The sequence below is a fragment of the Triturus cristatus genome, chromosome 9, assembly GCF_964204655.1.
Source record: "Triturus cristatus chromosome 9, aTriCri1.1, whole genome shotgun sequence".
NCBI classification, from domain to species: Eukaryota; Metazoa; Chordata; class Amphibia; order Caudata; family Salamandridae; genus Triturus; species Triturus cristatus.
The window spans coordinates 454003622-454018747 of NC_140592.1; the positions used below are offsets into that span (position 1 = coordinate 454003622).

A 15126-nucleotide genomic window follows, 5' to 3' on the forward strand; every position below is an offset into this window, starting at 1 on the left:
TATATAGGATTCAAAGAGCAACAGACAACATAAGAAAGGACTCAACTTTATCTTAGATTGGGAAAATCAACTAGTATTCCCTGAATCGAATGACATCTTGCAAAGGGTAGCTCATAAGGCTTGCCACATCCCTTTCCGGATATTCATGGCACTGGCCCGCAAAACAAGGTGGTAGCACAGGTTTGACTTTCTTCTACCAGTGCAGAATTAAACTGTCATGGTGCTGTCCTTCCTGTATGCCAATCAGCACTGATCACGGAACACCCCTCTGATGAGTGAGACTGCACAAACCTCCGCCTTATACAGGCCATGAGGATGCCCAGCTATGTGCAGAGTATGGTGTCCTAGAACACACTGCCTGACTGCACGGGAACGGCATCATCTTGTTCTTGCTATAGCAAGTTTAGCAAGCTTTTGGCATCGATGTAACAATCAACATGAATCTACTCCACCAACAACTCCAAGAATTTAAGGGCATTAGTGAATTCTGGGCCTTCTAAAGAAACCCCACAGGGAGCAGTTCCTACTGCTGGAGCACCACGGTACAGCTTCACATTGTTACAGAAGAGGTACTCATCTTTTGCAGATTGAAAGAATTTAAAATGGTTTAGGACTATAGAAATGAAATAAAAAACAGGTGGTTGCAAATGTAGTGTTGCATTTTCTCACATAATCACTTTTTGTTCTTTGCAAGGTAATATACAACTATTATATGAAGCATCATGGGTAGGGCTACTTCATGCTTATTTCTATTATATAGCTAGTAAACCACATTCCTGTGACATTTATGGAAGTCACAGCATGCACCAAGTGTCATAACTCAAACAGATAACTTATTTGAAGCAGCCTTGTTATATTTCAATAGTTAGAGAGGCATGAGATTAATACTGGAAGGCTTAATCAATAAAACTGTATCAGATTTGCACCCTATTTCGATTAACTGCTCCAGTAAACATCCTACAATACCCGGCTTCGCTCTAAACATTTTTGTAAACATTTTTAACATGGGCATTTGTAGGGAAAGATTGCTGGAACACCAAGATGTGATTCAGACAACAATGCCTTTTATGTTTCTGATCTAAATCCCAAACAAAATCACCTTGGGCTAATCCCTGGTAAAGGTACATAAACCATAAGATCTGAAACAGAGCAGTTAATGGTTAGAAGAGAGAAGAAAATGCAATTGTGTACAGAGGTTTGAATCTAATGCAAGCTTTCCTAAAAATTAAAATGTGAGAAAATTCTTTCATGATGCAATACCTTCCTCTGATTGACATCTTGCCAGTTAATGGAGGTGAAGAATCTGTGAGCCATGACTTCTTTGGCATCATTGGGACCTCCACCTAACCTGCAATAGCACAGGGGATGAAGCATTTTAGTACACCTTTTCATAATGGTGAATGCATCTTTTAAGAGTTGTAGTCGGAGTAGTTGATCTTCACAATACAGAAAATGAACACGTGACTAACAGAAAACAGTAAGTAAGGCAACATTACAGCCTACAAGGAAAAACCTAAATGAATACAAAGCATGAGTTTAGTAGTTGTTTTTACACTTTTCAAGAGAAGCAGGATATTTTCACTAAACCGCCTTTCACATCAGGCTAAGAACCAGGTGCTTGTTCATTGGGAATATTTTGAAAAGGGCAATCCATCAAATGTAGATTCAATTATTTTTTGGGAAATTGACTTCGGTACAAGATGTATTTCAACCAACAAATTTAAAGAATAACATTATTTTGGCAACATCAGTGGGAAGGAGACCTGTTTATCAACATAAGTAAAAGGGATGAGCTGACAAAGGAAACAAAATCTGCTCTTAGATGAAAAACTTTTCTAAATTACCCATGCAATCCATCCATACTTTCGTTTTTACACAGTTGAAAAGGAACAAACAAGATTATGAGCAACAAAGGTGTGACAGGCCATTAAACAAATAATAACATTCCATAACAAATGTCGTAGCTTAACCCTTTAATACCTTAATGACTATGTATGCGTATACCATTGGAACAAGACACAAATGAGAAGGGAAGTGCCTCCATGAAGTTTAAACATTATCTGTGCATACATTTGAGATGTCTGGCACAAAGGAATGCTGAAACATTAGCAATCAAGGGCTTAATTTAGGAGGAAAAAGGTTTTAGCAGAAAAATATTAAGAGGTTTATGTAATAGTCCATTACCTGTGTCCAGTTAAGTGTGATGAGAGGGGCCTTATAAGGATTCAGATGGACAAAGAGGGAAGTCATGCTGCTTAACACACGGATTGCTTTTATAAGATGCAAATAAAATGGGTGATTTGCTCACCGTAGCTTAGGATCTTTCTTCAGCAGCCCTGCCAGCAGAGACTTTGCTTCAGGACTCAGGGTTCGAGGAAAGCGAATCTCTTCCATCAGAATGAGTTCAAAAAGCCTTTCATGATCTTGGTTGTAAAACGGTAGGCGTCCGCACATCATTTCATACATTACCACACCTAAGCCCCACCAGTCCACAGCACGACCATAATCATTGTCCTCCAGTACCTACCAGGAAAAAATGAAGAATTAGTGCCAAGAAATGCAGGTTTTTTTCTAAGATGTCAGTTTGTTTTCAAAATGGTAAATATTTAAAATCCTTGGAAATGTGAGTATCTTCCATCTGGTGAGCTGTTCAGAAAATATTGATACTGTTAACAAATGAGAACAACATTAGAATAATCTTTACAATGTATACTTATTTGCCACCAGCTCAAACTGCTGGCAATTAGCTGTGTTCTCAAGTGGTCTATTTAATAACTGATATTTTTCATTTTAGGTCTGGACGGGGCTTTAACCCCTTCCATGCTCATGACGGAACGGTTCCGTCATGAGCATCGGTTGAGCTGTGCTCATGACGGAACCGTTCCGTCATGGCCCAGCCCGCGCTCGAACCCTTCAGCACCGCGGGGGAATCCGCGCAGCGCTGAAGGGGTTAAAGATCCCTTAGATTAACTTTATATGTAGTTTCATGAAGAGGGTTTTATAGCAGGGCCGTCGCAGTACAGCTACGCTGTCCCGACCAACAACTATTTTGAGCCCCTTAATAACCTGGAAGAAATCGACTGACTGACTCATACTAACCAGCAGTTAGAACCGGGTGGTGAGCCAGCTTCGGATCGAGAAGAGGGTTCTTCAGAACAGGTAGTCAGCTCAGATTGTAGCAATCAAGAGAAAAGAGTACCATATATGAAGTTGAAACCTAACCCAATACGGAGGGATTGTGACCGTGTATTTCTGGATCAGCTACCAGACCCCATGTATTAGCCAACGGGAGACAGGAGGTTTGGATCAGATCCTCCCCTCAGGTGTGATGCCAACCAGTCCTCTGCCTATCCCAGCGGACCCCACTTGGAGGATTACCTCATGGACTATTGCGGGGCTGCGCTCAAAAACCCAAGACCCCGCCTGGTGTGAGGTCATTGCAAACATTGATATACTGGGACTACAGGAAACATGGTCCCTGGACCCAATAAACATCAATGGTTTTAAGACGTTTAACACTCAAGCATTAAAGGGTTTAGGAGGCAGACCTAAGGGCAGACGGGAAATTAGCACTGTGGTTGGGAAGTTATCTAGGACTTTGTTAGACATTTGCAATTCGGACATTTCAGATTGTATGTTTATTTTGATGGGGGAATTTAACAGCGCACTGTGTGACTCTGTTGACACCAGAACATGTAGATTTGAGAATGATGGCGGGGTGCATAATACTCACATCTGTCACACTCCGTTGGGAGATTTGTTTAATGAGCTTGTGAATACTAACAACTTGGGTTTTGAGAATGACCTTCTAACCCCCCTGTACCCATGCCATGTACTTTTAATGTAAGAGGACTAATGTCTACAATTGGTTTTATGTTAGTTTCATGCTCATTTGCACCCAGGGTCTCGTCTTTCAAGGTTGGCGACAATCCAGTGAGTGACCACTTTCCACTTTGTTTGGAGGTTAAATTCCCTCCACTCAAACCTAAGAAGGTCATACAAAATCATCCTACAACAGGCAATCTTGAACTGAGCAGAACTAATGGATATTCTGTACGAAGGTCCAAAGTGGACCCCGTGGCGGTAATAACTAAACTAATTAAGAATAGTAAATCAGCTTTTGACATCTGTTTGAATGAGACATCCCTCTGTAATGGCATTGTACATTCTTTTTTAGTTATATGTATGAGATCAGGAGTTTATTATCTGAGAAACACAGCAACAATCATAAATAACAAGGATGGTTTGATAAACAATGCACTCAAGCACACACTAACCTGAAACAGGAGTTGCACAGGCAACCTAGATCCCCCAACCAGGTGAGACAGGCTAGATTAGAGTACAAGTGGGCCATCACGGACAGAAAATGTATATTGAGACAGGAAGCATAGGAAACCCTTCACACAGCGGCTTTACAGAAAGATAGGGCGGCATTTTGGAGGGGAGTAAGGGCCCCCTTTCTATCAGACGGTAATGGTCCCACTATTGAGATCGCTATTTCGGAGTAGGCATGGGTTAACCATTATACAAAGGTTTATAATGGGCAAGGAACTTCTGATCCACAACTGCTCCCTACCCTTCCAGCTCAGCCAGATAGTGTAGAGTTCCAAGTTACACTGGATGAGGTAAATAGAGCACTCTCCAATAGTCTGGGGGGCAAGGCCCCGGGACCAGACAGAGTGCCGGTTGATTTATTTAAATCTAATATCTCCCTCTGGGATCCTATATTAACTCAAGTCATAAATGCCAGCTTTAGAACATCAATACCAAAAACTTGGGTGGAATCAATAATTATTTCTATATTTAAAAAAGGTGATCGTCAGGAACCGGGGTGCTACAGACCAATTTCCCTTCTCGACTCAATGTAAAAGTGGTGGGCCGAATTGTTTTGGAGCGCTTGCAAGACTGGGGAGACGACAATCGGGTATTGTCGGACCTACAGTATGGCTTTCGAGAAGGGCTAGGTACTACAAAACAAAGCCTAAATCTGTCCATTTTAATTGGGAAATATACCAGAGCAAAAAAGGGCTGTCTGTTCATGGTGTTCGTGGACCTCACCGCGGACTTTGACTCCGTAAGGCATGGGAGGTTCTCGTTGCAGTGGGGGTTGACCCAAATATAGCGTTACTGCAACAATTGTAAAATGGAGCCTCAGCCAGTGTTCGCTATGGGATAGGAGGGGAGCGTACTGATTCATTCCCCATCAGGAGAGGGGTCAGGCAGGGTTGTGTCCTGGCCCCCTTCCTTTTTAATTTGTATATAAATGGCCTTGGCGAAGCACTGATTAGGCAAGGACAAGATTTGGCGGGCGACCTATTCCTGCCCTTCTATACGCAGACGATGCAGTGTTAATGGCGCGGACACAAAATGGCCTACAGAGAGTCCTAGACAGCTTCAATGACTTCATGAAAGACCTGGGACTTAGTATTAACGTCTCTAAAACGTATGTCATGAGATGCGGCTAAGGGATTCAGAGAGTAAGGGAAACATTTCTGGAGGGCAAGAAGATAGCCACAACCAGGTTTTTCTGGAATGACACCTGGTCCCAAACGATAACTGCTAAAAAGCTCACGTTTACGAGATCAACCCCAGCCCTAGCATCCTTTGCTAAGAAATTGGGGAAGAAGCCACCAGGGGAGCTTTTGCAAATATTTAAAGCAAAGTGCATCACAGCCGCTCTGTATGGGGCAGGAGTGTGGGGCAGGAGTGTGGGGCTTTGTTAATACCCTCCCACTGCAGCAGGTTGAAAATTATTTCTTGCGGTATATTTTGTCTGCTCCTCCGAGTACGCCATACTTTGTTTGCCACGAAGAGCTGGGTCTTTCTTTTATTTCTGATCTCATCAGATTGGAACCAATACTCCTATTGCATAGGATCTGGACCAAGGAGCAGACAAAGCTAAATAGAGATATTATGCAGGATAGTTTAGGTCTGGACGGGGCCTTAAAGATCCCTTGGATTAACTTTTTATGTCGTTTCATGAAGGACCTAGGCCATCTGGAATATTTTACGAATCCCACCACTATGTTAGCCGTGTCGAGAAAGGCATTGAGAATGGAGGGTTTACAACTACTGAGCTCCCTGAGAATGGCTGGGGAAATGGTGAAATCTAGCGTCATACACCACCAGCTAACGCTCTCCTGTATATGAATGGAGCCTTACCTACTATTTGTACCAGGAGCCTTCGATAGGATGGTTCTGACAAGATTTAGATTGGGTAATGTCCACAGAGTAACGACAACACGAACTATGAATGATTGGTCACGTAACTTTGCCTCTATGACAAACATTCTGAGCAGACCATGATTCATTTAATATTTCTTTGTAAGTTTTATGTAGAGTTGAGGAAAGTGTGGATACTTCCACTTTTAAGACGTTAAGGTGTAAGGCAATGCCGTCCAGCTTTTATCTGGTTGCAGCTCTTGGAAGATGAACACATTGCTTGGAGAGTAGCTAAGGTTTTAAAGAAGGCTATCCAGCAGCGGAAACATATGATATTTGACGCCCCATAATCTCTGGGCACTTCCTTTGCAGTGAATAGCAGGTTTTAAAATATAATATCTGTATGGTTTTATGACATCTTAAATATACTGTTGTATATTTCTAGTTTTTATTTTGTGTAATTCACAATGACATTTTATATGAATTTTTCTGATGTGTATGTGCTTTTATGATTGGTACAATAACCAATCGAATAAAGCTTTCCTGGACTTGATTCGATATCAGTTTCAAGCTCCCTGAACCAGTCTTTTTACAGTAGTACATGATCTTAACAGAAACAAACCGAAGCAGACATTACAAAATGAGATGTAAAGCATCAGATATCTAATCTCATTAGGAAACATATGTTTGTCAAATTTTAATGACAAATTACAAAAACGTAGGCATATTTTGAAAATAAACCAACCATCCATCCACAGTAGGTCAAATTAATCAAGCATCATTACACAGAACATTGTAGTAATATCTCTGTCGGGCTTTCCAGTCCCAGCCGTCACTAATTTCTGACAGATGTCCTCTTCCCCCTCTCCCAGTTCTAATGCATTTTTTCATTTATCCAGTGTGTTATGTTTTAACTATCACAGTGGTCTGGTGTCAGGCCAGCATTTCTGCCCCCTCCGTCAGGTCTTCTGTTGGCTTATCGTCTTTTTAAGTAAATGTTATATGCTGCTCTTCTGCCAGCACCCACTTTGCAAGTCTCTTTCCCTACTCATACTTTGGAACCCTTGACATGACCAACTGAACCACTATTCATCTGTAGATGGGTCAGCAAATCAGTTTTTAATTTCATTTTCTTTCTTCACAGGGAATATCCCCTATAGGCATGGTTTCACATTTTATCAGGCAACGACCCATGGTATATTTTTGCTCGTTTTTTCAGTGGGGTGATATGGGTCTTGTGGAGATAAACAAACTGACTCAGATTAATACTAGCATTGGAAGAAAGTTTTTCGAACTTGTTTGCGAGTTTTGTTCCAGTCCATGTCTGCCAGTGGGTCAGGGCAATTTAGTGACCGAATCTCTTGTGCTTCTACCAGGTCCCTCTCCCTATCCTGTACCAGCAGGCACATTTGGAAATGTTGTACAGATCTTGCTGGCTGTGTGTGCCGATTTTGCGGGTTGGAGAAATTGGTCTGAGCCCATCACAAACATCACCTGCGCCTCGGCAAGAGTAAGAAATCTGTTATTTAGATAAAAGCCTCCTACTGTCTTACATCCTCCCTTTCACCAACAAGATGAAATCTTTCTTTATATTATTGAAACGTCTAATGCAACCATAATGGCATATCAAGTGAATGGTGGTTGCTTCAAAACTCACACACAATATCTACTTGTTGAAGTACATTTGGATAAAAACAAAAAGAATATGCTCCCAGTTGGGACCCTCATTAAGCAAACTTGCCACATACTGTAAATGCGCTGATACATAGTACATAAATAGATCAGTGAGTGCCAAACAGTTTTAGGTTTCCATACAAAATACCCTCAACACAGGTTATTCAGAGGAAAGGAGTCAAGTGCATTTACCAGATTTTTATGCAGACAACCAGGATTGGATGCTACAAGTAGGTGTGATGGGGCAACATACTACAGATGACGGCAATAACAAATGCCAGGTCTTGTTCATTTTTGTACTCAACTCTCTCTCGTGACTTGGTAGGAAAAATGCTCCACTAACCCAAATTCTGCAGGGACTGAACTATTTGTATTCAATTTTGAATTTTCTGCTCTCCATCTACTCTCTCCAATCCCCCCTTCTCTTGCACAGTGATATCTGGTGTTTACTGTTGTGTGTACAGCTCAGTTACCGAAGAGTCTGAAGAACTAAATATAGTGTGTATTACACAAGAACAATTCTAATGGTAGTTCACATAATGGAAAGGCTTTTGGCCTTATACATAGCAAACTTTGCATGCACCAGGCACTAGGAGGGGTGAGGCGCCTAGATAAAGCAACAGAAACTGAGATATGGAAACTGTCACTTCCCTGTAACTCACTGTTTGCAGGTGGACAGATTTTAGATCACTTGCTTTGTACCGGCCATCTAGTGCTTTAAAAAGGTTCGTTTTCAATTTCAAAAATTAAGTTTCGATTTCAGGAATGACTCTCGGTCATGCAGCTGAAATCCAGTGCTTAAGCCTTCTGACTTCATCTTAGATTATTGTAGTTTTCCCCCCCATCAAAATAGGCGAGTTTGCTTGTGAATAGATCTAAATACATATTAGCATAGAAAGTTAGCAACCCTGCTGCTGTCTACATCTTAGAGGGGGTTTGTGGTGCATGTGAATCTACAACATGACAAGTTACAAGCAAATGGTTACAAGGAACATTTCATTTAAAGAATGTGTTGTAGATCAGTGGCTCTTAACTTGTGGCATGGGGTCCCCTGGGGTCATGTAGGAAGCTGGCTCTGTATATACTATACCAAAGTAAGGTATAGTGTGCACAGAGTCCAGTGGATACCCAAAGGCTTGCAGAGGAAAAAATAGATAATACCTTACTCTCCATTTGTGGTAGTGTGGGCTATCGGTAAGGCTTTATCGGAGGGTAGTGTTAAGCATTTATTGCACACACTCCGGCAAGAAATGATGTCACACACTCAAAGACTGAACTGAGACCAATTGTTGGTATCAAACATATTTCTGTGTTGTATTATATTTATAGAACCAAGCAGGACTAGATATCACAATGGGACATTTTCTGGATAAAGGTAGGTAAAACAGTTTCTTAGGTTTCCATACAAAATACCCTCAACACAGGTTATTCAGAGGAAAAGAGTCAATGCAATCATATGGGGAAAAATAGGGTTAACGTTTTGCAGGTAAGTGAACTGTCTTGAGGGTTGAGTTTCTGGGATTAGAACGAGGGTTCCCCCACGATCAAGGATGCACTCAAACAGCACCCTCAGCGGCACTAGTGGGGCCGGGTGCTGAGTACCAATGTTATCCAATGGGGGTAGGGGGCCTTCGGTTGGTGGCCTTCGGTTGGTGGCTACTCACAGGCACGCCACTTGGATGTGGGAGCAAAGCTCCTAGAGGTAAGTTCATGGCAAAGGGGGGTTCAAGCTGGCGCACTAGGTGCACCTACAGCGGCACAGGGGCAGTCGGGTGCCCAGTGCTGGATCGAGGTCAGGAACCCTGTTGGTTTCAATGGGGAATCTCCGGTCAGAACAAACACTGCAGGCTCGGGCATGAAGATCTTCTAGAGGCGACCACCGGCTGGAGAGGTTAGTTGGGATGCCAGAACACTGTCAGTTGGGCCACCATAGGCCATGGGGTGTCGGATGCAGAGGTGTCTTTTGCTGTCGGGTTTTCCTTACCAGCTCTGGTTGCAGGGATCCTCCAGATAGAGACTGCAGGAGTCGTCGGGAGACTGGAGTTAGGTCAGGGATCACCAGATCCCAGGTCAGGATCGCCTGCGAGACCTTACCGTGGTTTTGGGCCACTCTAACTCAGGCCGTGGGCGTTGGGTGTAGAGTGGTGCAGACTCACAGATTTGGCTGGAGCCAGAGTCTGTTGGTGAACAAATCCAGTGCTCACAGGAGGCAGAGTCTTGGTAGGGGAGGCAGGGCAGGTCCTTTGGATTCTGGGGGGCTGCTGCACATGCCGGTGTTTCGCTGCAGCAGGTCGAGACAGGCTGGTAGGGCTGGGGCCATGTCAGTTGGTGTCCTCCTCCTCTTCTTTCAGCACGGCTCTTCGGTCCTTCTTGCTTGTCTGAGGAGGCAAGGTTCAGGATTGCCCCCAAATACTAAATTTAGGGGTGTTTCAGGTGGGCACAGGTCGGGACCAATGGGTGCCTTCCTTGAGGTGGGTACACCCCTATTATGCCACCCTCCAGTGGGAGGGGGGCATAAGTCTCACTCTGGTTGGCTGGGTCCGCCCATCTTCCGGATGGGGGGGGACCTGATAGTTGTCCGTCGCCTCGCCTCCCTCACCTGAGGGGTGAGGCTTCCAAAGGTGGGCACAACTCTCCTCCTACAATTGTTTTCCAGACGATTCTCTGCCCAAAGTGGGGGTCAGAACTGGTGGGGGCCTGTTGCCGGGAGTAGCAAATGGCCGGGTCAGCTCACAAAGGAGGCAAGCCTTTGAAGCCTCCCCTTTGTGGACCCTGCCCATCCTGGGGTTGGAGGCGTGGCACCTCTGCCCGGGATGTGCTTTGTTTCAGGACCTCGAAAGCGGAAGGTTCTCGACCCAGGGGTCCAGAAACATGTCTTGGGGTGGCAGATGGCGAGCAGCAAGGACACTAGAGATAGGTCGTTTTTAAGGCGGCATCTTAAAGATGCCCTTTGAGTGCAATTGGCATTACATCCCACACTGGCATCAGTGTTGTTTTAATGTGCTGATAAGTTTGATACCAAACTTCCCAGATTTCAGTAAAGCTATTATGGAGCTGTGGAGCTCGCAATGACATACTCCCAGACCATATACTTGTTTATGGCTTTACTGCACTTACAATGTCCAAGAATGGACTTTGGCACTGTAGGGATACAAGGTTCCTGCACCTGTACCCTCATCAGTGGTATAGTGCATCCACTTAGAGGGGTGGCTGACCTATGCCATGGCAGTAGATTGTAGACCTGGCAAGCTTAAATGTGTGCCATGTCAACTTCCCTTTATCTGCTCCAAAACACACAGCCTGCAATGGCAGGGTGTGTGTGCTGAGTCACAGGGCCTTTAGGGGTGGCACAATATGTGCTGCAGTCCTTCGAGGCCTTCCCTTGTCACAGTGCCCTTGGTACCCATGGTACCTTTTACAAGGGATTTGCATGTGGCCTGAGTCGCCAATTGGGTTTGCAACAGTACAGTTTTAGGGAAATAACATAGGCCCTGGGTACCTGGTTGGCAGGAACCCAGGGCACACTTAGTCAACGAGCATCAACATCAGGCAAAAAGTGGGGGCAACTATACAAAAAGGGGCACTTTCCTACAGTAGGCAACGCCTACTCAGGGTGTCTGACATCTTTGAAAATTAAACCTATTAATAGATGAATAAAGTGTATATAAATTAAGAGGCAAAGTTGAAAATTGAAAAGTTTTAAATGTTAACTTAATGTGAAGAAATTTGAAATTGAAGGCTAAAAATTAACTAGAATCCTCAGATTCATTTGTGGGAATACCGCAAGTGTAGCAAACCTAGTATGCCAATGAGAGACCAACTAAATTTAGAAAAGCTCCAACTTTCCCATTAAAAAAATAATTTTGTAAAAAAACTTTTTGCTTGTCAATTAAATTTACTGTTTCATCATTTGTGTATGATTGATGAATGCATGTTTCTGTATTTTTAGTGCATTGTATGTGCAGTTAAATCATCGAAAATGCTGAAGAAACAATAATAATCAAGTGGAGGTCCACAAAAGTTGAAAGGTTAAGAACCACTGTTATAAATAACATACTGGGCCTTCATTTTTGTACTTGAATGAGAAGGCAATAATGCTTTGTAGACGTGTGCAGATGACCAAGACGCAGCTTTGCAAATATTCTGAATTGAGATACTGCCAACAAAGACTGTGGAGGTAAGAGCTTATGGAATGTCCACCAATTGTCTGCAAGGGCATGCATAACAGTTCTTAATGGCTCACAACTCAATCTAGCTTATGCTACCTTTGCAAATGGGTTCTCCAAAGTGTGCATTATTAAAGAAAATAAACAACTGTTTTATCTTGTGTGAATACTTGGTTGTGTCTAAGAAAAGCTTGAAGGCTCATCTGGCATCTCAATTAAAGGGTCCTTTCAGCTATGTTAGTTGAATTTTCAAGGAATGTTGATAATTAAATGGTTTGGTTCAGATGTGGTAGAACACTTAGAAGAGAATGTGAATGTGCATGCAAGATTATTCTGGCTCTGTGCATTTGAATGAATGGTTCTTCTAATGTTACAGTTTGCTTACTCTACACAAGGGTGCATTTGATACAATACCAGCTCCTTGCCATGCTAATGTCTGTAAAGAACACAAGTGCAGGAGGTCAAAGGATGGACCCACTTTTCTGGTTACACAATACAGACACCCCAAAAAGGTGCTACTGTGGAGACTAAGTGTAATACCTTCTTAATCCTTCTATGAAAGCTTCGATTACAGGAACTTATCAAAAAGATTAACTGATTTGTAAGTATGCAGCTGCAGGTGACACAAGCAGATGAATCGAGGAACATGCTGGGCCTGCCTCTTTAAGGGAATAAAGATAACCGATTATGCTTGATTGTTTCAAAATGAGTGGATAACCATTTCCAACCATTGGGAATACCACTTCTGACTGGCTCATTTTGGTGAAGAACATGTTACTTTATTAAAAATTATTCCCAGGCATCATACTGGATTTGTAAATTTCTCACAAGCAGTACTCCAGTGAGCCGTTAGGTGGCATCATTCGGGTCAAGAGCAAAATCGATAGTCGTCGTCCACGCCGGAAGTCACATGCGCAGTGCCTATATAGGAGCCACCCCAGCGTGCTGACATCAATTTCTTGGAGACTTTTAAAGCCACAAGCACGGAGCCATTAAGAACATTGACCACTGGAGTCGAAAACTAGGGCCCTGAAAGGGAAAAGCCCAGTCCCCAGAAATCCGTTTGCAGAGCAGAAAGGATGGTTTGGGTCGATTAATATTCTGTGGCTCTACGGCTAAAAAGAGTCTCAACCAGATTAAGGAAGATAAGTAACTTGTTCATCCGACAGAGAATTCTAGCAGCAGATTCCTTACCTTAGAATAGATCCTTAAGCAATACGACAGCGTGTCTAAGAAACTGGATCACACTAGAGAGTCCTGCAGGGCAGAACGAGCAAAGTGCCAGTCCAGGCGGACCTGACTGTCCAGGCAGTAATGCTTTGTGAACGTGTGCTGAGAAGCACACATTGCTGCCTGGAAGATATCCAGGACCGGAATTCCGCGTACTAATGCAGTGGTCGCAGCCTTAGCTCTAATGGAATGAGCACGCAAACCTCAGGGGATTGCTTCATGGCCAATGCGTAGCGGATCTTAATGCAGAGCACAATCTATTGTGATATGATCAGTTTCTACACATCTTTTTCCTTCTTCGCTCCAACACACCCCACGAAGAGTTAGTAGCCCACTCAAAACTCTTATGCGATAAAGGTAGAACAACAGCACTGTTTTTGGGTCCAGTCAGTGAAATTGAATATGCTACTTACCAGTATGCATCTGTTCTTGGCATGTAGGGCTGCTGACATTCATATCTGTGCATAGATCGCCGCCTAGTGTTGGGTCCGGATGTTTGCACGTTGTTGTCCTGGAAGAGTCTTCGAAGTATCCTGAGATAGGTGACTCCTCCCCTGGACCACAGTGCGCATGCATGGGCATCCTCTCCATCCTCAGATTGTTTTTCGCCATTGTGGCAGTGATGGAGTAGATACAGAAAGTGATGACCATGCTATACAGGAATTCTGAGAGCTGCAGCTGCTACAGGCGCCGGGGAGGAGGGTGGGCGATATGAATGTCAGCAGCCCTACATGCCAAGAACAGATGCATACTGGTAAGTAGCATATTCAGTTCGAGGCATGTGGGCTGCTGAATTCATATCTGTGCATAGAATACATAGCAGTATCTCCCATTAGCGGCGGCTACCAGTGCCAGCTGCAGCGGTCTGAAAAAGAGTTTTGAGAACAGCCTGTCCTACAGCTGCCTGCTGTTTTGATTGCACATCTACACAATAGTGTTTGGTAAATGTATGTGTAGTGGACCAGGTGGCTGCTCTACATATTTCATGCAAAGGAATGTTTCCCAGGAAAGCCATGGAGGCCCCTAACTTACGGGTTGAGTGGGCTCGTGGGGGAATCGTTAATGTGCGTTTAGCTTTTTGATAGCAAATTTGAATACATTTAACGATCCATCTGGCTATACCTGATTTGGAGATGGCGTTACCTTTGTGGTGTGGGGCAAAGGCAACGAAAAGTTGTTTTGTTTTCCTAAAGACTTTAGTCCTGTCTATATAGTACATGAGGGCTCTCTTTACATCTAGTGTATGGAGTGCTCTTTCTGCGACAGTTTGTGGGTTTTGAAAGAAAACAGGCAGTTCAATGGTTTGATTCATGTGGAACTGCGATATCACCTTGGGCATGAATTTGGGGTTGGTACGTAGTACGACCCTGTTGGCGTGAACCTGTATGAATGGCTCTTGAACGGTTAGTGCCTGGAGTTCACTAACTCTCCTCAAAGAAGTGATTGCTACTAGGAAAGCTACTTTCCAGGTGAGGAATTGAATCTCGCATGAGTGTAGAGGTTCAAAGGGTGGACCCATCAGGCGTGTGAGGACCAAGTTGAGGTTCCACATTGGAGCTGGTGGGTGGCTTGGAGGAATTACTCGTTTGAGTCCTTCCAAGAATGCTTTGATGGCAGGCACTCTGAATAGAGAGAGGTGCTGCCTGTTCTGGAGATAGGCTGATATTGCGGTCAAATGGACACGTATTGAGGTGTACGCCAGATTGCATCGGTATAGGTGTAAGAGGTAACAAATTATGTTTTGGATGGATGCGTCTAGCGGGTTAATGTCATTATTATTGCAATAAATGACGAACCTTTTCCATTTGGCTGCATAGCAAGCTCTGGTAGTGGGTCTTCTAGCTTCCTTAATGATGTCCATACAGTCAGGTGGCAGGTTGAGGTAGCCAAACTC

The 15126-nt window shown here is 43.6% G+C and overlaps 1 protein-coding gene across 3 annotated transcripts in view; it reads right to left on the minus strand.

Annotated features, from left to right (window-relative positions):
- AKT2 (AKT serine/threonine kinase 2) overlaps nt 1-15126 on the minus strand; it is a 686003-nt gene that overhangs the window by 55510 nt on the left and 615367 nt on the right. For all 3 annotated transcript variants that reach the window (XM_085625347.1, XM_085625346.1, XM_085625348.1), the window contains 2 exons: nt 2309-2523; nt 1261-1348 (listed from right to left, as the gene is read on the minus strand). In XM_085625347.1, coding sequence (XP_085481473.1) covers nt 1261-1348; nt 2309-2523 — 303 coding nt within the window. The remainder of the gene's footprint in view (nt 1-1260; nt 1349-2308; nt 2524-15126) is intronic.